The 22,520-nt window shown below is 41.7% G+C and overlaps 1 protein-coding gene across 1 annotated transcript; it reads right to left on the reverse strand.

Annotated features, from left to right (window-relative positions):
- Positions 1-761: 761 nt before the first annotated feature.
- LOC140224604 (uncharacterized) lies at positions 762-2,607 on the reverse strand. Its single transcript, XM_072300457.1, has 2 exons — positions 2,142-2,607; positions 762-1,696 (listed from the first exon to the last, which is right to left on the reverse strand). The coding sequence occupies exons 1-2, from the start codon at positions 2,280-2,282 to the stop codon at positions 1,433-1,435; spliced, it is 405 nt and encodes a 134-aa protein (XP_072156558.1). The 5' UTR covers positions 2,283-2,607; the 3' UTR covers positions 762-1,432.
- Positions 2,608-22,520: the final 19,913 nt, after the last annotated feature.

Here is a 22,520-nt window from a genome sequence, read left to right on the forward strand (position 1 = left end):
TGGCAAAAGACCATGGGTCCAGGGGGCGCAGCTCCTTATTGGCTAGCCGTGACGGACGTGCAGAGCGCGCCCAGAACGGCTAGTTTAGAAAAATAAAGTCATCTCACCTGTTGTAAGGTTGTCATATGTATATCTGCACCACATATCCGAACTGAGGCACCGCAGAGAAATGTGGCTTTACAGCCGGCATGCAGGTAAGTGAGCTCGGATGTGAAACCGCACATTTGGGATGTAAATAGCCTTCAGTAAAACCGTCCTTTCCCGATTTTATTATTTTATTTCACCCACTTAGAGTTATCAAAATCGTCGAAAAAATTCGGGGTGCATATAGCCCTTCGTCGAAAATAAATGGAAAAACCTTATTTTCTCGCTGCGTGCTGGTATCCCGTTTGTTGAACGCGTAACCTTCGTAAAACGGAGGCAGTGATCCCTCTGTTTTGGCGTTGCTTGGTACGTCTCCCACAGACTCTGTGTGAGAGCAAAATGGTCAGCGACGTTCTTCCGAGGAACATTTTCAATGCCGCGCTCTATTTTCTCCAGATCTTGCGGTTTCTTTCATTTTTTTTTTAACCAGTACACAATCACAACCGCACTTATAATTAGAATAAATAATAACGAATTTTTCGTGGCAGGATCCACAATAAAAATGGATCCACAATAAATCAAATTCCGAACCAATTCATGCTACAAGAGTGAGGTTAATTCGCGTGTTTTGAAAAGGCCGCCTAAATTCCACTTTGCCCGTGCAACCGTTCATCAAATCGCCACCAAAGTAGAAATTCTGATGTCCGAAAAATGGCCGCCACTTTGAATCGGAATTTGATCGTGTATCCAGGCCTTATGGCCCTTATTTTCGTGAAACTCAGCTTGAGCAACTGTTTCGATCATTTAATCGGGAATCCAATGGCCGAAGAATGTAACAACCCTTGCATTCGTATCAAGAAAAACATTTGGAGTGCAACACACAAAAACCCTGCCATAGGAATTCCTTACATAATACAACAAGGCTGGCCGCACGGCCTTTTTCTCGTTTCGGAAAGATGCTACTTATGATTAAGTATAAATGTGAAAGGTCTGCCAGTAAGCAGACCGTATATAATGGGAAATGTATCATAACCGTTCGTTCGCACGGTATTTTTCTCGCTTCGGAAAGATGATACTGATGATTGAGTATTGTTAAAAGTCTGCCAGTAAGCAGATCGTATACAACGGGAAATGTAATGACCGTTTGATCGCACGGCTTTTTTCTCGCTTCGGAAAGATGATACTGATGATTGAGTATTGTCAAAGGTCTGCCAGTAAGCAGACCGCATACAATTGGAAATGTAATGATCGTTTGTTTTTTAATATTTTCCGCGTTTTAATCTCGTTCTGGTACAGCCGACAAAAGCAATAACAGCCACCAAGTTGAACCGAAAATCATGCATAGAAATTATACGTAATTCCTGCAATGACCCGAGATGGATGCAATACAATATGTGTTTGTGGAACTAATATCACCTGTTCTATTAGGATAGGTTACCTGCCTTGTGTAAGTGTATACACGTATTTTCACATGGTCCGGTTTGAAGATTTTGGCATTGCAGTGATCCGGACGTAGACTTCTATTGTTGTTGTGACAATGATAGAAAAGGGTCTTTTTAGAATTCAGTTTTCTTGCTTCTGCAGCTAGCATTTCCACTGCTCGTCCCAGTACCTGAAACATAACAAAACAAAATTATTAATTTACTTCCATCAACATTAAGTAGAAGCGTGCAAAATTAATTTATAATAAATGCCTTCCAGACGTATTATTCATGCCATACTACTGGCACGACTATACGTACCCTTCTAATCGGCCCGCCTTGCCTGGATATATTTTAATTCAAACACAGAGTAAATTCTTTCCTTTCGATTCCGTTTAACCTTAACTGATTTACCAATAGGCCTCTTATGGTATACACTACCCTAAATGAAAAAAAATAAAGTCATTGTCAAAGCATTATATATATCATTACTTTATAAGAATTCAACTACGGAAATTAATAACGTCCTTTGTGGAACCCTATATATCAAAAACTGCTCTCACTGACCCTGATCCTAATACATTGCATATCACAAATAGAGTACACACTAATATAATTAATTTAGGATCTACATACCAGTTCAACATCAGCTATATTCGGAGTTCCATTAACTGTTTCCAGAACAGCAATAAAGCGTTGTCCATCGTAAAATAACGCTGGCAAATTCGTGTGATCGAACACAGTTGAGTAGAAGTCGTCATAGTGGGCTTCCTTCATGAAGGATTGATAAAATGGCCATCTTAGTCCCAAATTTTTCTTCTCGCCACTTGTCCATAAAATTTCGACCGCCTGTGAATTGATAGATATTGTATTTCTTTGTTTGGAACAAAGAACGTATTTGTATTCCGTGTAGTTGGGGTGAGTGACCTTTTCGTACCTGAAACAAAAGAAATTCAAACATTAGTTTTTTCATGATAATATAATCATACTGACATCAAAAGGAAATTTTTAAACGGAAATGTAAGTGGAAAACAATTATTTTTTCATAAGGTGGGCAGCAGAAATAATATAAGCGACTACCAATGCGACTGGAAGATTTTAGTAACTTATCAATTTATTCCTCTCTTTGTATTGTAATTACTATAAATCGTTTTTATAATTAAAGAAATCCAAGTTCCGTGAAACTTCGTGCAACCAGCCGATTACAATATAATATTTAATTACGATGGATGACGGACAGAATAAATAGAAAACAATATTTTATAATTGAAACATGACATGAAAATTTATATGTTTTGACGGGTCAATTTTTGCTAAGACGGAATGCTGCAAACATGGTTACAGATGCTAACTTGGGAACCCAAATTCTTCATAAGATTAAATAAATTGATCAAAGGAATTAAAGGGAATGGAATATTTACATACCTTAAATTTTCGTATTTGTTCTTGAAAAGACGTTGAGTATTGGCCATTGTGCTGGAAAATCAAAGGGATGATGTGACGTAGGAAGAGACTGCCGTGAGATTATGCGTAAAACAACGAAAGCGGATGTAGATAGAATGAAGAAGCAATTTCCCCGCTATTTAATTTATAGAAAACCCCTTCACCCGCGTCACAACGCAATACTCCCCTAGCCGTGAGGGGTAACCCGCCAATTACCCCTAACGGCAACTGCTGGCGGCGGATGCCCGTGGAATTTGAGGGGTATCGTGGCGATCTCCCCTGGCAGCGTTAGCCGTCTGCGAATCCCCGTGTATAATGAGGGGAACCAACGTCATTAGGGGTCTATAGTTGCTCCTGATTGAGGAGAACCACCAATGATTGAGGTGATTGAGGGGTAACCGTCCCCTATTTTCGATAATGCGGAAATTTCGTTCAGTCCGAAAGCATCGGCATTTGAGGGGACAGTCAACGGCCAACCAATGTATTTCCACTTTTCTCCGGAACACACTGAACACTTGTATTTCATTGGTCAATAAATTTTACTTTATAATTGGGCGCGAAATATGCAGGAAAGTCAAATTTATATTCAATAGCCTTGTGCATGAGGATAACAAGGCGTCGAACTTATTTGGAGGTTAGTTTTTTCACATTATATTTTTCACCGAGTGAGGTTAAGCTGGCTGGAGCAATAATTCTGCAGTGGTTGGAAGGGTTCCGGGTATCCTATTAAGATATGCCACTATAATTTACTAAAAGCAACGCTAAATAATTCTTGTCTAAAATGTAATATAATAATTAGCGAACAACTGAATTCCATGCAAGAAAAATGCCGGTGCCACCACCGCACCGGCGACCTGGTTGTTTTTGACATTTCACATAACTGGCAAATCCTAGTTTCTGTCAATAATGGAGCTGCCTTCAGTATTTTGTTTTCTGCTCCAAATGAAAAATTGTAGTCACAGTCTATTTCCGTAATTTTAATTCCACCCTTTATTTCTTTTGAAGGGTATGTTTGTCCTATAAGTTCGAATCGCTGTTCGTTGATTTGACGCGTCACTTTTGCTTTGTCCAAATGATATGGAAAGCTGCTGTCGCGAAACCCACTTCTACGCGAGTGCCCGGAAGGTTCTGCCGTTTTTGGTTGAACGTTTACGACGGAGGGGGAGAAGCACGTCTCCTTTCCACGGCCGGGTCGTCGTGTTGGGGCACCTGCTTTTCTTCACCGAAGAAGGCTCTCTTTGCCTCCGTGGGGAAGGGGTTCGTTCCCGCGTGGGACATGTTGCCTGCGAAGAAGAAAGTTTTAAAATTATACACGGAGAAAAAAAAAACTCTTGCGTGGGACCCGAAGTTTAGGTCATATGGATCTCTGAAGTTTTCAGATTGAGCGTCTGAACACTTTAGGTCTAGCTGCCGAGGTTCGGATCACACATCTGAAACTTCAGTTCTTACACCTGAAGTACTTCGGTTCTCACATCCAAAGTACTTCGGTTCTCACATCTGAAGTACTTCAGATTTAAGAACTGAAGTTCCAGATGTATGATCCGAACCTCGGCAGCTAGACCCAAAGTGTTCAGATGCTCAATCTGAAAACTTCAGAGATCCATATGACCTAAACTTCGGGTCCCACGCACGAGTTTTTTTTCTCCGTGTAAGTTCGAGAATTTCGGAGGCAAACCCTTCGATTCAGCGGGAGAATCTTATATTTGTTGATTTGTTTATTTATTTTCAAAGTCTCGTACACAGGAACTGCAATTCCAGTCATTACACAGGTCAACATAAAATATTAGCAATGTAAGTTTTATAATATTAGTAATGTAAGCAATATAAATTTTAGCGAACATATGCAATTCTCGAAAGAGTCTTTACTTACAGAGAAGAACCGATTTTCGCTTCCGGTCGCTGCAGTTGTCGCTGTCGGTATAAAAGACACATTTTAGGAAAGGATAGAGCCAGAATGGCCAGAATTTTGGCGGAGGTCTGCTGGGATATGGAGAGGAGAGCATATCCGCAATGAAAAGGTACGCGAGATAATGGGTGTGGAGAAGGACATCGTGCACGATATCAGATCCAAGCAGTTGGTCTGGTATGGACATGTGCGAAGGATGGCAGATGATCAGTTGCCCAAGCAGGTCTTCGATTGGGTTCCTCCCGGAAGGCGACGGCGTGGACGTCCTGTGAAAGGTTGGCGACAAGGGGTGCAGGAGATCAGAAGGTGTCAATTGCCTGATGATCTCTGGGAGGATAGGGGGCAATGGCGATTGGGCGTCGCAGAGCGCGAGGCGGCGCTATAAAAGCGACTTTATGTATGTGTATGTGTAGAGCCAGAATGGGAAAAGAGGTTGATAAAAATCGCGGGGAACTCCGCCCCGAGAATTATCTGGCCACTTTCATGGACACGCCGAAGTCCTATTACCTTCGAGGGGCCAAGTTTTTCAAGAATACGTACGTCCATGGATCACGGGCTTTATGAAGGTGGTTTTGGGCCCCACATCAACACAGGCGAAGAAACGATCCAGATCGGTCCAAGAAGAACCCAACGCAGTTTTTTGCAACTTCTCCGCCATGGAGTCCTACACCGACCGAGATCGCAATATTGCCATTACGTACTATCTGTGCGTATTGAACCTGGAACAGAAGAACTTGAGAACATATCCAGAACGGACGCGAGTATTAACATTGAAATGCACACCACATGCCGAAAACAAAGCGTCTCACTTAAATTATCCAAACGCATTGGTCATTCTGATGGACATTAGACATGTCTAGCCGTTGTTCCCCGTAGTCCCCCCGTCTCCCCGCCCGCAAGAATCGCGTCGCAACGAAACGTCCTCGACCGCGGTCGGCATAGCGGACGCTCCGGGTGAAATCGGTCATGTTCAAAGCACGATTCTTCTCCTTCCGGTCAAATTAGAACCACTTTCATTTTGAATTATTCCGCTACCCATTTTTATGATCGGCATCGTTCTCGCTTCAATTCAAGATCCTTTTTGGCATCCGTCAGCTTAGGGTTGACATGTCCGCGACCGAAGCTATTTCCTTTTAATTTACGTTAGTGTCATATTGCACGAATGAAATGTAATCCTCCAGTGTAATATTAATAAAAGAAAGTAAAATTTAAAGAAACGTAAAGAAGGATAAAAGCGCTTTTACTTCTTTCTTTTGTTGATTACGCACTGGAAAAAAGTCTCTTGGATTCAGAGTCAAGGACTCTTAAAAAATTTTAGAAGAAAACATTTTTAGGATTCAGTCGGATTTTTGCTTCCATCCATAGGAAATCCTCTTAAATTAGGAGGCTTGGCTCTGGATTCGAGCCAAAATCCTATTGAATCAATAATATTTTTTCCTGTCAAATATTTTACGAGTCTGGACTCTGGATCCAAGGGAACTTTTTTCCAGTTGTACTGAACTCTTGATAAATGGCTAGTTTTAAGGTAAAACTTATTGCATGTTCTAGGGCGGGTCCTCACCTTTGAATAAATGCCGAATAGCAGCTTACTCTTACTGTGTCCTTCTCTAGTTAGTGTTCGCACGTATTCAACGCGAGTTACGTTGACTTTGATCGTCTGATCGGAATCAATGGTGGCTGATGTGGAAGGTTGTGGGATCGTTTCATTTTTTTTTTTTTTTTTTTTTTTTATGAATGGTTCTGCCTGCTTAGTTAAGCTGTTGCGGTCTCATGCGGTCACCTATACTTGGGCTTGGCGATGCGGTGGCAACCGGGTGTCTGAAGCTATGTCCATTCAAAACTTTTTCCAACTCTGTATTCTGGTATCCATTGAACCTCCACTCGACATAGCCTGGGTGTCCACAGTGCGCCCCCCCCCCCCCCTCCCCCCGGCTCTTCTAATAATCATCATTGCTTCATCTACTAGAGGCCGAGTCTCGGGGGAGTGGTCCATCCCCTCGACTTGATGTAACGTGGAATTACCATACGTCACCGCAATCTTACCTGCGATGGTAAATGGGACCTTTAATGTTGCATGATGAAGCTCACGCACATGGTCATCGGGGAGGATCAGCTTGATCCAGTCTGCTAGTTCGCCGACCGAAATAAACTCTGTATATGCACGTAGTACAAATGGGAGGGTTTTCGCCAGCGCATTCCAGCAAAATAGCTCTGGGTTGTGGAATTATCGCACGTCACCGCCAACTTCCGTGCGATGGTAAATGGGACCTTTATTGTTGCATGATGAAACTCACGCACATGGTCATCGGGGAGGATGAGCTTGATCCAATCTGCTAGCTCGCCGACGGAAATGAACTTTTTGTATGCACGTAGTATCAATGGGAGGGTCTTCGCCATCGTATTCCAGCAAGAAAGTTCTGGGTTTAGAACCAAGAGCCATTGCGAAATGTTAACGATGTTCGTTAATTCGGCGCCTCTGAGTAAAGTAAGGACTGTTTTGCATGCATTGCCGAGCATTCCGGGTCTTTTAGACAGTGCCGAAATTTCCACGAAACAACAACGCCGGATTCCCCATCGAGATTTTATCTCTGAGTAAAAAGCGGCCGCAAAGTTCTGCGATGGCTGATATTCTAGGAAGGTGGGGTCATTCACGGAAAATCCGCGAGCGGCACCGCAAAGGAGTTAATCCTGGACTCTATCCAGGCCCTGTAGTTATGGTAATTATAGCGTTTACCTATCAGTTTGAACAATATAGCCGTGTTATACATCCAATAATACAAGTATGAAACTCACGCACGTGGTCATCGGGGAGGATCAGCTTGATCCAATCTGCTAGCTCGCCGACCGAAATAAACTCTTTATATGCACGTAGTATCAATGGGAGGGTCTTCGCCATCGCATTCCAGCAAGAAAGCTCTGGGTTTAGGACCAAGAGCCATTGCGAAATGTTAAGGATGTTCGTTATTTCGGCGCCTCTGAGTAAGGTAAGGACTGTTTTGCATGCGTTGCCGAGCATTCCGGGTCGTTAAGATAATGCCAAAATTTCTACCGAACACCGACGCCGGATTTCCCATCGAGATTTTATCTCTGGGTGAAAAGCGGCCGCAAAGTTTCGCGATGGCTGATATTCTAGCAAGGTGGGGTCATTCACGGAAAATCCTCGAGCGGCACCGCAAAGGAGTTAATCCTGGACTCTATCCAGGCCCTGTAGTTATGGTAATTTAAGCGTTTACCTATCAGTGTGAATAATATAGCCGTGTTATACATTCAATAATACAATAATACAAATATGCAACTCACGCACATGGTCATCGGGGAGGATCAGCTAGATCCAATAATCTGCCAGCCCGAGCGCACCGCAAAGGAGTTAATCGTGGACTCTATCCACCCCCTGTAGTTCTGGTAATTTAAGCGTTTACCTATCAGTGTGAACAATATAGCCGTGTTATTAATACAATAATACAACCATGAAACTCACGCATATGGTCATCGGGGAGGATCAGCTTGATCCAATCTGCTAGCTCTCCGACCGAAATAAACTTCTTATATGCACGTAGTATCAATGGGAGGGTCTTCGCCATCGTATTCCAGCAAGAAAGTTCTGGGTTTAGAACCAAGAGCCATTGCGAAATGTTAACGATGTTCGTTAATTCGGCGCCTCTGAGTAAAGTAAGGACTGTTTTGCATGCATTGCCGAGCATTCCGGGTCTTTTAGACAGTGCCGAAATTTCCACGAAACACCGACGCCGGATTTCCCATCGAGATTTTATCTCCGAGTAAAAAGCGGCTGCAAAGTTTTGCGACGGCTGATATTCTAGCAAGGTTGGGTCATTCACGGAAAATCCTCGAGCGGCACCGCAAAGGAGTTAATCCTGGACTCTATCCAGGCCCTGTAGTTATGGTAATTTAAGCGTTTACCTATCAGTGTGAATAATATAGCCGTGTTATACATTCAATAATACAATAATACAAATATGCAACTCACGCACATGGTCATCGGGGAGGATCAGCTAGATCCAATAATCTGCCAGCCCGAGCGCACCGCAAAGGAGTTAATCGTGGACTCTATCCACCCCCTGTAGTTCTGGTCATTGAAGCGTTTACCTATCAGTGTGAACAATATAGCCGTGTTATACATCCAATAATACGCTGTCAGGTTATCATAATCACTCAGATCTCTAAGATCCACATCTAATCCAGTTTCTCTGACGAATTCATTGACAGAAATTTCTATCAGCTCTACAACTTCTTGAGCAATTTGGGCACGTGTATCCTTGTAAAATTCCGTATCTATGCAACCTATCATTGCCAGCCCTACGCATAAGCTGGTCATGTGTCCAACAGCATCGTCATGTTGAACTTTTAGCGACTTCTTGTAGTGAGTTGCTAGATCATCACCTTTTGTTCTAACAATCCATGGTAACTCTGGTCTTGCAAGAGCAGTGAGCGTGAATATAAGAGGAATCGACTGTGGTGAGTTTGTCGGGCACTGTTGTGATGATTCCTCCAGTCTTTTTACGGGCATCCATGACCATACTCACCTCGTCCATTTTGTGATAATTTCTTGGTGACACTTTGAGTCGTTTCATGTTGATACATCTGGGTGGGTAATGCAGTTGCAGTTGGAAGATGCAGCATGGAATTATGTTTTTCGAACATGATTATCGTTTTTTACTCTCACAATTCTTAACCCCATGTGAGGCACTCAAACAATTATAACCGAGCACTGGAAAAAAAACACATTGGATCTAGAGTCCAGACTCTTACAAACATCGACAAGAAAAAGTACTCTTGATTCAATCAGAATGTAGCTTAAATCAAGAACCAAGCCTCTTAACTTAAGCGGATTTCGTTTTGATTCAAGCAAAAATCCGATTGAATCAAGAGTATTTTTTCTTGTCAATGTTTTAAAGAGTCTGGACTCTAGATCTAATGTGGTTTTTTTTCCAGTGAGGTGATTTTGTAATCACAATATCACGCCGATCATGTGGAGTTATATTTTTGAACTTTTCGCATTGAGCTAGAGTATGGGAGCTTTAGGGACAAAGTTTACATCGTAAATATGGTGGGGGTAATTTTTTAGTTCCCCCAGAGTTTCCCTGTTTACCCGCCGGCTAACGAATGCACAAACATTGGTGCGTTTTTAGAGGAAATTTTAGATACTGACTTTAGAGGCCTTTACCATCAATATGAGGGATGAAAATTTAAAAACTATCACCAAATCCTTATAATATGGTACTTGTAGAACACATTTCCGGTCCTAAACATTCACAATTCCGGAATTGCCCGTGTCCGACCTTTTACCCATTTCGCCACACCCTCCGGCTAAAGAGTGCATAAACATTGGTGCGTTTTTAGAGGAAATTTTAGACTGACTTAGCGGACTTAAGAGGCCTTTACCATCAATAGGAGGGATGAAAATTGAAAAACCATCATCAAATCCTTATAATATGGTATTTGTAGAACATATTTCCGGTCCTAAACATTCACAATTCCGGAATCGCCCGTGTCCGACCCTTTACCCATATCGCCACACCGTGCAGCGGCGGAGACGGTACCGAAATTGCGGACCCGACCTAGTACAACGCTGCGACCATTGATTCGGGCCCAGGGCTACACTCTGGACACCGGCGATACCCGGAGGGTCACGGATGAACGTGAACGGCCGTCGTCGTCGCAATGAACCCGGTACCCGGTGCTCTCCCCCCCGGTGCCCAGGTGGGGCGAGACGGAGCCAGTGGCACGTTTACAGTTGATCCTACTTTTCACCGGTCCTCGGCGTCGCGACGCTCCGCTCGCTCAGTGAATCCTTCTCCTTCGCAGTGATTGTGCCGTCTCTCCGCCGCTACTCCGGGCCCCAGTTATTGTTTACGTCCAGCTTCAGTTTTACTTTTCTCGCGTTTTATTGATTTTCCCCCCGCCGGCCCGCGGTTCAGTTACGCTCGATCCGCTTCCACGTTGTTCTTGGTGCTCGTCGGCTTGACGCCCGGATCCTAATAGTGTTGTGCGGAAGTCCTTGCAGCTCTTCTTCCTGTGAGTAAGCACTCCTTCTTCATTCTCGCTCCGTCGGAAAGTAAAAGTGCAGGTTTTAGACCCGGATAAGGAAGGAGTTCGCAATGAATTAGCCGTGATTGCACTTGGAGATCGGGGTTTACACACAGCACAGAGCAGGGTGCCGATGACAATGACTAATCCTAACAGAGGGCCACGACCCAAAAGCGCAACGTAAAAACGCACCTAAAAGCGCAAATAGTTGGCCAAGTAAGTGGGTAGAATGCGCAAAGTTTTGTAATGGAAGAAATCTGAAACTGCAAATACAACAATTAAACATAGAAAATGTGTGGAACTTACCAAAATGGTCAATTAGGCAAATGTGCATGTGTGGTCGGCGTTTGGACGAAGAGTAAGTGCAGAAGCCACGAAACTTGCAAAATAAATAGGAAACAGGAAATCTCGGGGGACCCTCGTCAAAATATGTAAAACTTTAAAACTGGAAAATTTAGGAACTTTCAGAGAGAGAGAAACCCACAAGCGCAAACGTCTTTTTTGCGCTTTTGCACCGCAATTCCTTTGCATTTGCGCCTTTGGGACTCGCCGTAACATAGTGAAATCTCAAAGTATGCAAACAAATTCGACAAATTCTACACCTGGTCCTTTGACTCGTATGAAGCGGATACCTACCATGAAAATCCGCCCCAATTGTACTGCCGTGCCAAGGAAGAATGCCGTATAAACATTCGAGAGTTGCCAAATTTGCTTCGATAAAATGTTCATTTTTAAGGAAAGTTATGAATGTTTTCCCTTGAAATTTTCAGGACTTTTCGGTGGAATCACGGGCAAAATTATCTGAAAAAATTGAGGAAAAATAATCATAAGTGTACCAGGAAATTCGTATCGTATCAAAGAAGATTTGGCAACGCCTGAAGGTTCATACGGCCTTCTTCCTTAGTAAGTCAGTTTATGCTTACGCACATGATAACGGAGCCGCATCGGGTATCCCTAAAGGTTAGACTTATCGCAAAAGAGTTACACTCCGTGTCGCATTCACATTTGGCTGCTTTTCTGCGCTCTAAATGGTGTGCATTATCGAAATCTGGCCTATTACATCGCATGAATTTTCTAAATCATCCCTTTTTGAAGAGGAGGAAAGAAGTGGACCGCGTTAAGCAGAAAGGGACCAAGCCACATCAGCTATTGCCAAATTTAATTGTACAATTTAATTTTCTACATGAAAACGGTCGTGTGGATTTTGTGAAAAGCTCAGTGAATTTTCTGTTGGGTGCAAAAATAATTCCTTTAAATTTTCAACGGAATCTGCCTAAACGTTCTCTTGGAAAAAATTAAATTGCCCAGTTAATGTTGGCAATTGCTGATGTGGCTTGGTTCCTTTCTCCTAAACGCGGTCCAAGTTTTCCGAGAAGTCCACCTGATGGACGTCACTAAGAAGCATTTACAATACTTCAAAGCTCCAAATTTTCAAAGCAGGAAAATGAATCGTTTGCATTCAAATGTTGTATTTAGTGTTTAAAATCTCCGAAGGAATGCCAATTATTGTTATTTTTAAATTTTATGACCTTCGCGCAGTTAAAAGTGACCCAGAAATCAGGAGAATGTAATCACTTTTCTCTTGAAAGATATCAAACACGGGAACGAAAAAAACTGAAGCGTAACAGCATGTAGACAACTGCGCAATCTGTATACCGACGGTGAAATCGCAGAAGCGCATATATCGGTTTGCGGCTGAAAGCTTTAGTGTTGGTCCGGTGTCCCTTGGCATAATGTAAATGGAGCGAAGACTTTGATACTTCGCAATCAAAATACGCAGTTCTTGAGTCTCACCGGCGACTTTCAATGTGCTGTCAACGGTTTACGCACCAAAAAAGAATTGCTTCTGTCAGTCACGAACCAATACCTGAACCCATTCGTGAAGAATTGCACTGGAAAAAAAGGTCGCTTGAATCTACAGTTCAGACTCTTAAAAGCATTGCATTTCCAAGAAAAAACAAGCGGGAAAGTTCTGATACTGTCGTATTAGAAAAGCGCTCAGGTGATAGTAAATGTATTTAGTGAAGAAAGGAAGTATAAACTCCGTCGACTTGGCTGGGAAATGGAAATAAAACATCAGCTGATAGCAAACAAAGGTTACCAAGGAAACCGTAAACGCGTATTTTTGTTTCCCGAAAATGAGCTCACCGTTGAGCTCATCAGGCTCGTTTTTTTTAGGCTTCATTTGAGTTCAACGATCAATTTCGATAAGAATTACTTTACCGCTAAGAAATTTTCTTATAGACAAACGATCGAAACTACCTGCGCATTACGTTAAAAGCCTAAAATACAGTTTTCACAGCTTTATTTATATTAAAAATGGACCTTCCAAAAAGCCTTCACATCGATGAGCTGGTGCGCCATTTAAACGCATTAGCACTAGGACACTAGTACTCAGAGGCAAGTCGAAATCAAAAAGCGTTGCCTATCGGCTGAGCGCTTCATACGCTTTATCCTCTTTGCTCTCTTTGCCTCTTTTTGCTATGTGTGTTTCTATATTTTTGTACAAACTTTGAAATAATTTTAACTGAGCACATATGAAGTTTTTTTGAGCTCGCGTTTTGATATTAGAACAATCTTGTAACTTCCATCATTCTTAATCTAAAGTTTAATCCTATAGCTTTGGAATCTCGGAAAGCACTATACCGCAGGGTCTACTAGGTTCCGTCCGTTCGTCTAGTGGAAATATCACGCAAAAAGTAAGGTTTTCTGTAGTGTTTTTTCCACCGTGGAATAAGCTCAATCGGGAAATTTCATTCAGAACTTACGGCTTGATATAAAGACTCTTAATCTTGCCACATTAACCTCCCGCCGCTAAATATGTGCTCTTGTGGGAATGAGAACGCAGCTCCTAAGTTATATAATTCCACCAGGAGCTCATATCTCTATCTGTTTTCCCGTTTTTTTCGCTCCGTCTTTTTTTGGTGGCACTTCTGCCGAGTACCATGAAAGTAACAGAAGACGGAACGAGTTAAGGCTATGAAGACCGAAGTGAGGCAGGACCCGAAATCGAAAGTGGAGTTACCGGTGAGGTGAAGATGATCTGTCGCCAAAAAAACAGAAGGAAAAAAAAGATCATAGGAAGAAATCACTATTTTTAACTCCTGCTGGTAACTCTCTAAAATGTAGAATGCGGCTGGGACCCGTCGTCAAACCTCCAACAAGATCAGTTCTTGTTGAGACGGTTATTTGGATTCCTCGGATTCCGCTTTTTATCCGACTGCTTCAGAATGACGGTGGGATAGCGTTTAAGTTTTATGGAAGGTGTAGTTTTATTGATAGACATTCTGAAGCTACCGGAGGATAGGAGAATGTCTCAAAAAATCAGAAGTCAGGGAAAATTCCGGAAGTTACTCTAAATTTTAAATTTCATCGCCTTTAGAGTTAAATGGAGGCACAAGATCGACTTAAATATGAAAAAAGTACGAAATAAGTTTCTGATTACTCTTTCAGCTGATCAAAAAATCGTCACCGAAAACTTTTGGAAATAATTCTAATGAGAGTTGAATTTTCTCAATAGAAGGTACCGGAGAGTGCGCAATATTGACTTTCTCTTGATCAACTCTGTTGGAAAATAAAATTATAAAATATTAAATATGTGTCACAGGCTAAAGTTTCGTTCGTGTACTTTTACTTAAAACACTGCTATAAAATGTGTGCTGAATCGGTACCGTTACCTCGTAATTTTTAGATTTATTTATGTTGTTGTCGTTCACGAAGTATATTCTCATTTTACCAGACTCCCTACGAAATCTCGTTAGTTCTCCGTGTTACAAAGATTATACGGCATAATATTACTATTATTGTATTAATGGTATTCACACCGAAGAGAAGTATATCTATCCTGCGATCAATTATAATGTGAGATATTAAATCTTGCTTGCTCATGGCAAGTAAAGGTAAATACTCACTTTCGATCTGAATACGAGTAAAAAAATTCGTCACTGCCTTTGTAGCGCAGGAGTTACACAGTGCTACGCTGGGATACGTTGAAGTGGACGATTTTAAATGAAACTTGTTCCTGGCACCGACTCGCGTTTGCCTGGTTTCCTGAAGTTTCCAAAGTAACCCAGCTCCACTTTTCTTTCTCTTATCCAACACTTCCGAGTTCCTCCCGTCCTGAAAATGTGATAATTACTTTGCCCGACTCCGCGCGGAAATCAGAGCTAATCGGATCGTAAATTTACAGTTACACGGCTACCTCTTGTAAACGGCAGGTAAAGCTCAAAGAGTGGAGACTGGAGAAATTAACGGTGCACTTTTAGCCAGCAACGTTTTATACCAATGCGCCGGGAAACAAGGTCTGACTTTAAGTACCAAATGACTGTATTTAGCAGAATAAATGACTGCATTTAGTAGAATAAAACCTAAAGGCGGGAGGACGCATTGCAGTGATGAAGAGGGCTTGCTTATTGAGAGCGAGCGTATGGTGCGTATCGACTATGAAACTGCGAAGACACGTATATCGTCCGCGTTAGTTCAAAATCTCCATTGTCATTTCATTTTATACCAGGTAAAGCAATACTATCTCTTTAAGGTTTCACACAATTTTCTTCACAAGAAAAGGAATTTTCTTCACAAAAAGGAAAGGAAAATCAAGTTTGAACGGTGGGCAAACGAGATTTGTCCAGTGCGTTTTTTGGCATGCCACGTGCTTCGTTCGTAAAGTTCGTCACCGCGTTTTCTTTTAAAGAGCGCGAGATGGAAATTGTGTGTGGAGAAACTTTCATTTCACGTAGTAAAAAGCGTGTCCTTTCTTCAATAGTATAGAATTCCCCCCAATTTTAAGGTTTGTTTCGGCGCACAAAACCCTCCAAAAAATATATGCAAAATTGCAGATGTCAAGCACGTATGGTTACTTCGCAGTAAATCCCTCACGAAGGCATGTTAAATGCCCCCGATGTGCGCTAGAGGTGGTGATGACTTTTTGAACTCGAGACACAGTCACAAAACATCGACGGAAATTCATCATGGTTTGACCGTTTACCTCTATGTCGTAGATATAATTCTATGTGGAACGGTCGTCGAAAGCGAATCAATATCTTGGACTCACGGTGCTTTCGTGAAAATCAAGCCACGAGTAACATGCGTTGTGGTCCGCGAAATTACAGCATCTTGCCAGGAGGAACGAAAAGAATTAAGGAAAAGGAGACAATCGGTGATCCGTCAAAATCATTGCACAGTTGAAATTTATGACCTATTGTCCCATTAATCCACGGTATAATTATGGCTGTTGACATATTTTTAGCTCCGATGCGACCCACTTTGTGTCATCTTTTCTACCACATCCGAATGTTATGCTGGTGCCGCTGGTGTAGATGAGTTCATCGAACCGACGCGGCTTAACGAATGTAGGAGGAATGTGACTCCTATCCAAGACCTATTAATGCATTTTAAAATTAAAACTTCAAATCCATTCTCTAAACGGTGGCACGGCAAAAAAAAGAAGCCCATTCTCATTTGGGTAAACCGGGCGTCAGCTATCTAATACTTCTCAATCGTGCGAAAAGCACACTGGTAAAAAAAACTCTTGTACCAATGCCGCATTGCATTGACTTAAGAGTGCAGTTTCTTGTCGCCGGATTTAAGAGTCTTGAACTCTTGTTTCAAGCGGATTTTGCATTGATTCAAGCGGATTTTGCATTGAAACAAGAGTCAAGACTCTTAAATACGGCGACAAGAAACTGCACTCTTGAACCAAGAGTTTTTTTTACCAGTGGCAGTCATTGAAGTTGGATGAACTAGCGCATGAGCCCGTAGCGTCATCCCTTGTGGACTGCTTAGACTAAATGACAGTCCGAACTCTGCCAATTTTTGGTTTGGCCGTCAATGAGACTACCTGGGAACATTCGTGGAATACTATGGTCTGGGATGTGTCCATTGCAATGGATTCATACCGCCACATCATGACGCACGGTTATTTTTAAGTTCATTTTAAGCTGTTGGCAAATGTTCGGAATGTTCGCATGTTGTTCAATGGTTTGTTTCGTCTCAGAGAAAAGAAGAGGGGAAACATTGATGAAAGAACTTTAGTACGCTATCTTCCGCCAGCTTTCTTGGGGGCGTAGTCGCACTACAAGCGTTTGGGCCCAGGATCAACGAATCAACAAGTTCTGAAAAGATGGCCCACTCATTCACTCGCCGCGGGCGAAATTCTACACATTGAAAGCTACAAATTACACATGACTGTTTTCAAATACACCGAGGAGTTTTCGCGAGACACGGGAATCAAGTCAGATTGTTCGAATTAAAATAAAAATCTAAAAATAAATTTTTTGGCTGGATTCATAACTTTATTAGGTGTTTGTTAACTTATTGTTTTACTCACTTTTTAATCTTCGGTCCTGATTTCTTAAAAATAAATTGTTGTTTGGTATAATAGAGGCATAAGGTATTCGGGACTGAGAATCGTGAAAAGAGGGTAGAACCCAGAAGCCTATCGTAGAATTTTTCATCTTTGCTACGTGTCTTCAGGAAAGTCGTATGACTGTCGCAAAAATGAATACTTTTTTGTATTTCATTTTTCCTTGTGGCTTACTCACCGCGCACAGCTAGAAACTGTTCGGAGCACACATGTATGCATCTCTTGATTACACGACCGGTGTACGATCGAAATGTCATGATAATCGTCGGAAGAAGTACTTTTCTTTTCCTCTTGTTTTGTAATTATTTCTGTACACTGGAGAAAAGTCTCTTGAATCCTAAGTCGAGACTCTTCAAAAAGACTAGAATAATTCTCTCGAATGGATCGGATTTTTGCTAGAATCCATAGGAAATCCTCTGAAATCAACAGGCTTGGCTCTCGATTCAAGTATAAATCTGATGAAGCCTAGAGTATTTTTTCTTTTCACGTCTTGTAAGGGCCAGTACTCAGAATCCAAGAGACTTTTTTCTAGTGTATTTATTTATCTCTTTACAATTATCGTCGGAGTGATTGTTTATGGCTACCCATGAGTATACTTATTTTCACAGAGCTGAACTTCAGTCGATCGGTCCGCCGAATTCGTTCACGCAAGATGTTTTTTATCACTAAAATTCTCGTAACTGAGAGTGTAGGTGCACCAAGTACACGCAAACCTGCAAGTGTGCAATTTGTTCTTTTCCAGTCTTCTCAAAACTCTTGTCTCATACAAGCCTAAGTGCTAATGAACCTGGCGTATTTAAAAAAACATCGTTGAAATCTTTACACACTGACGAACGGTCTCGTGAGCCGAAAAAAAGTGCGCAAAAGTCACGGACCGGAAAAACTTAAAGAACGAGTTTTTCTCCACATATCGCGTCATTAAATCAGACACTCGACAACACTGAGTCGCTCTGCAATTATCACGGCTGGTTTGCGTCTGCCCGCGAGCTGTAGGCTACAGAGAACCCAAGAAGCTGCGTCTGAATGAAAGTGTCCGTAGAGATGATTCTCGCTGCTCTGCAAGTTGTTTTGCATTGTATATTACAATCGAAGACGCTGGAAGCTGCCGAGCCAACAAGCTGATCCTGAACCTACTCTGAACGAGAAACTCGAATGAAACTGAGCAGCTACAGTGTATTGAACAGTGCACAAAGTATGATTTCTTCCAGAAAACATCGGACACAGACTGAAAGCAATTTAAATTCAGGGCCTTAGGTAGGATTCTAAGCCCTGCGGTAATGTCGGGGGGGGGGGGGGGTGAAAAATTTGAAAAAGGGGGGCACATGAAAGATCGAGCTACATGTGTGATAGGAAGAGTTGACAGATCGGCAAGAAGGGCCAGAAATATTGCCAGGGAGCAAGCCCGTCGTGGTCACAACCCTGTTTCTCGAATGAAATGAAATTTTTATCCTCCGTAGATATTTTTCAATGAATATAAATTGAAAACTTTTGATAGTTTTTAAGAAGGTGATTCTTTCTTACCGGTGAACCTCATGCCTTTTTATGAGTGTTGTGTAAAAACGTTTCAAATGTTAAGTTTGAAAGTTAATGGAATGTATGCCTTCGGCCGTTCAGAAAAAAAGAACAAAAAGAACATTAGTGAGTATTAGACCGACCCGTTAAATCAGCAAATACCAGATTCAAAGCTGTGTTAATCAGACGACTTGTGTATCTACGAACTTTCCTGATGCAACCGGCAAGAATCTACACTCGACTACTATATTTCCCGGAGAGCACCTCAGACTGTCCAGCACATATTACTATCCTATGTTATTTTCCGTGCTACCTCGTAAAGGCCTAAAATTCTAATTATTGTTCCAATTTCCAGCGGAAGTAGTGATCCACTAAATCTTTTTCAGTGAATGTAAAGTTATAATTCAACTTTCCTCTCTGTTGGAGACCTCAACGGGCTGATCGTTGGATTGATAGACGAAGCTATGTAGCCAAAGAAGACAAAGGGATATGGTGGGATCTTATTGGTGGAAACGGTTGGTTGCAATGGACAAAGGAGGAATGGACTAACTTACTGGGAACCTACGAGAGACTCTACATATAGGTAGTCCATCAATTTCTCCCTTAGTTTAAATGAACCACCTATTCAACCAATAGGATCGCTGCACACTCCCTCTTGTCTTTTTTTGTCTATAGCTTTGTCTAATCAATTTCTCCCTTAGTTTGAAGGAACCGCCTATTTCAAACAATAGGATCGCTAAATATTCCCTCAGTCTTTTTTGTCCATAGCTTTGTCTATCAATTTCAACAATCAGTCCGCTGATCTTAAGACCCGAATCGATCGGGTCCAGCTTGTTTGTTCCGGACGCTGACACTTCCACGAAGGTTGAGGTAGCACACTCTCACGGTGTTTAATCTCTTGTTGTGCAACTCCAAACCACCAGTTAAACGAGCTTTCTTCGGAGATCTCTTTTTGAGACGATGATGAATTGTCCGACCGATGCTGTCTGTTGATAGATACATCTCAGTTTGTATCAGGCTTAAAGCAAGGGAGAAATCAATACTTGATTTATTAAGTGCAAGTTTTTGCCGAGAGATCTTGTTCCGATTCATCGTATGATACAATCAAACGTTTTTTAGAATCCTAACAGATGCACAACTCAATCGCGTTTTTTTCCAACTCTTCTCTCGAAGAAGTCGTGTGTTCAGGCACAATTTATTTTTATCAACGTATTGTTATAACTATAACTTATTTTCAGAATACAGTGAATTTTAAAGTAAAACCGAAACATAGAGGATTCCGTGAAATAACCTCGAGTTAGGTTCACATCGCTCAAAAATTAAATTTATTCCGATCGACCACCAACTCCAAAAATTGTTGACACAGAATTGAAAAGGAAGAAGAATATAATATAATATTTTACAAATTTCGCCCTTGATATCTAATTTTTTTTAAAGGATACGAGCGAAGATTAAAACTCTCTGGAACTGAAGTTCCCTTTTTCAAATCGGTCTTAAAAGCAGAAGTTAAGCTTTCTTTACCATTTTAATTACAGTATAGTTTACGCTTTTCCACTTAATTATTACATTCTGTGGTGCTGATGTCGAACAATGCTTGTTCCGTGGATGGAATCTCCCCCAGGCTCTTGCGGTTTTATCGCATGTTTTTTCTACCCATGCGTTTAAGTCTCCGACTTTTTTCGCGTTATTTTTTGTATAAAGTATTACTCAAAATCGTTTTCGCAGGCAAAACTTTTACACGTGTCACTCTCGCTTCATCAATATTTTCGTAGTAATTATCGGGTTTTGTACTGATTTTAAAATTATATAACAGGCCAAATTTTGGAGCAAAGTCAGCGAAAGTTTGCACTTTCCATTTGGAGTCCCCATTACTACTACATTTAATAAAAAAGGGTTCCTTTCTTCCTTCAAACCGTAAGCTAAGTTACCTAAAGTAACTGTGTCTTCCATTACCTGTAAAAGATTAATACGTTGCCATGAAAATACAGTTGGTCTATTCGTAATGATACACATTGTTTATTTCTTCAAGAAAGAGCAAACACACATAACACGAAAACGCAGTCACAGAGAATTGTTTCGTAAATGTAAGAAATTTTTGACTGAGAAGTCTACACCTAAACCAATTTAATTTCTCAGAATCCTTTCTTACCTGAGAGACCTGCTGTCCATAGTATTCTTTACTTTTTTATCATCCTATTTAATTTTACAGAAAGTAGTTTATGTTACAAACCTTGTGTCACACTCCAGTAAACTGTGAATCTCAATACCTAGGGAAAAAACTCTTTCGAGCACAATTTTCCCTCGATAAGATATGCTGTTTAATGCTACACAAGTCATGGTAATTTAAGAAGGCAACTGCAGACGCGTTTCGAGTCTGATTGGACCCATCATCGCCGCAGCGGAGCCTCCTAAATTTCCTACTAAGCCACTAAGCTCGGATAGGTTGTGAAAATCAGCCCGCGACATCAGCACGAGAACAAAATCATGCCAGATTGAAATCATATGTGTTTCCTATTTTCTAAGTTTGTTCAAGGAGGTTTTTATATCCCAAACGCATGTGAATCCGGTTCTCAGGTGGCGCTAACCCAACAGCGGAGCTTCTTGAATTTTCTGTCATTAATTGGAAGCGGTCGGGCGTCGTCGCACAATGGATTAAGTCAATGACTAATGTTGGACAAGATTTGGAAACTTTAAAAGCTCATAACTTCGTTCTCACAGCAATCGAAGGTCATAAAAGTGGTTCCATTGGTTTCCACGTATAATGGCCCTCTGGGAGCACCCCTTAAAATTTGACGAAATGTGGCTAAGGTTGGACAAGTTTTGGAAACTTTAAAAGCTCATAACTTCGTTCTCACAGCAATCGGAGGTCATAAAAGTGGTTCCGTTGGTTTCCACGTAAAATGCCCCTCTGGGAGCACCCCTTAAAATTTGACGAAATGAACATCTAAATTTGCAGTTTTTGTCCAAAATTGCATGTCCGACCTCACTAACTGACTCGATCTACTTGGTGACGGGCGTTGTGTGAGCTGCGTTGAAGAAAATTAAGATCCATCCCCGGGCACCCATAAGAAGCGCCACGTAATATTGTGACGCATGAAGCCTTGTGCTTCGGCCCAATTCAACGTTCGGCTCTGACCTGGTATCTATTCACCGCACCGGACAACCTATGGATTATCCGGCACGCACTCTTTCCGTTACACAAGCTCTTGGCCGACGACGATCGACGCAAATATTTCATCACTCGCGAGGAAACTTCGCTCTGAAAAGATCGAGTTGATTGAGTGAGCGGGTCACTGGATGTAAACGATGGTTCGCGATAAGCCACGAATCACGAGCGAAATCGGATTAAAACAAACTCGGCCCAAACCGAAACTGCAGTTGCTGCATGTGCTTGATTTATATTCACACATTTTCGACGAGTGTATCGCACAAATAAATTGCAGATATTAAAGAAACAAGTGGACAGCATTTTGCAATTTGGAACTACATAACGTCTAGAAACGACGCGACGTATGTACTATTTAGTGTCCCTACGCGTATGAGTGTTAGTAGGGGTGGGCCAAAAATTGCAGTTCCTAATTACAAAAGTAATCTAAATATGTTCTTGAGGTGTTCTGACGATCGCCAATCACTCTGGTCCCTTCATCTGAAACGCAGAAAAAACACTTGCAATTGATTTTCATGCCTTTGAAGGATCAGTTTGAAGGACGCCCTATTTTTAATTGATCGACGTTCTACAGAAGGA

The sequence above is a fragment of the Bemisia tabaci genome, chromosome 5, assembly GCF_918797505.1.
Source record: "Bemisia tabaci chromosome 5, PGI_BMITA_v3".
NCBI lineage: Eukaryota > Metazoa > Arthropoda > Insecta > Hemiptera > Aleyrodidae > Bemisia > Bemisia tabaci.

Coding starts and splice junctions, on each gene's coding strand:
- LOC140224604 (XM_072300457.1), bottom strand. CDS start 2,282: ATGAAGGAAGCCCACTATGACGACTTCTACTCAACTGTGTTCGATCAC. Junction 1,697..2,141: donor ATATAGCTGATGTTGAACTG/GTATGTAGATCC, acceptor GTTATGTTTCAG/GTACTGGGACGAGCAGTGGA.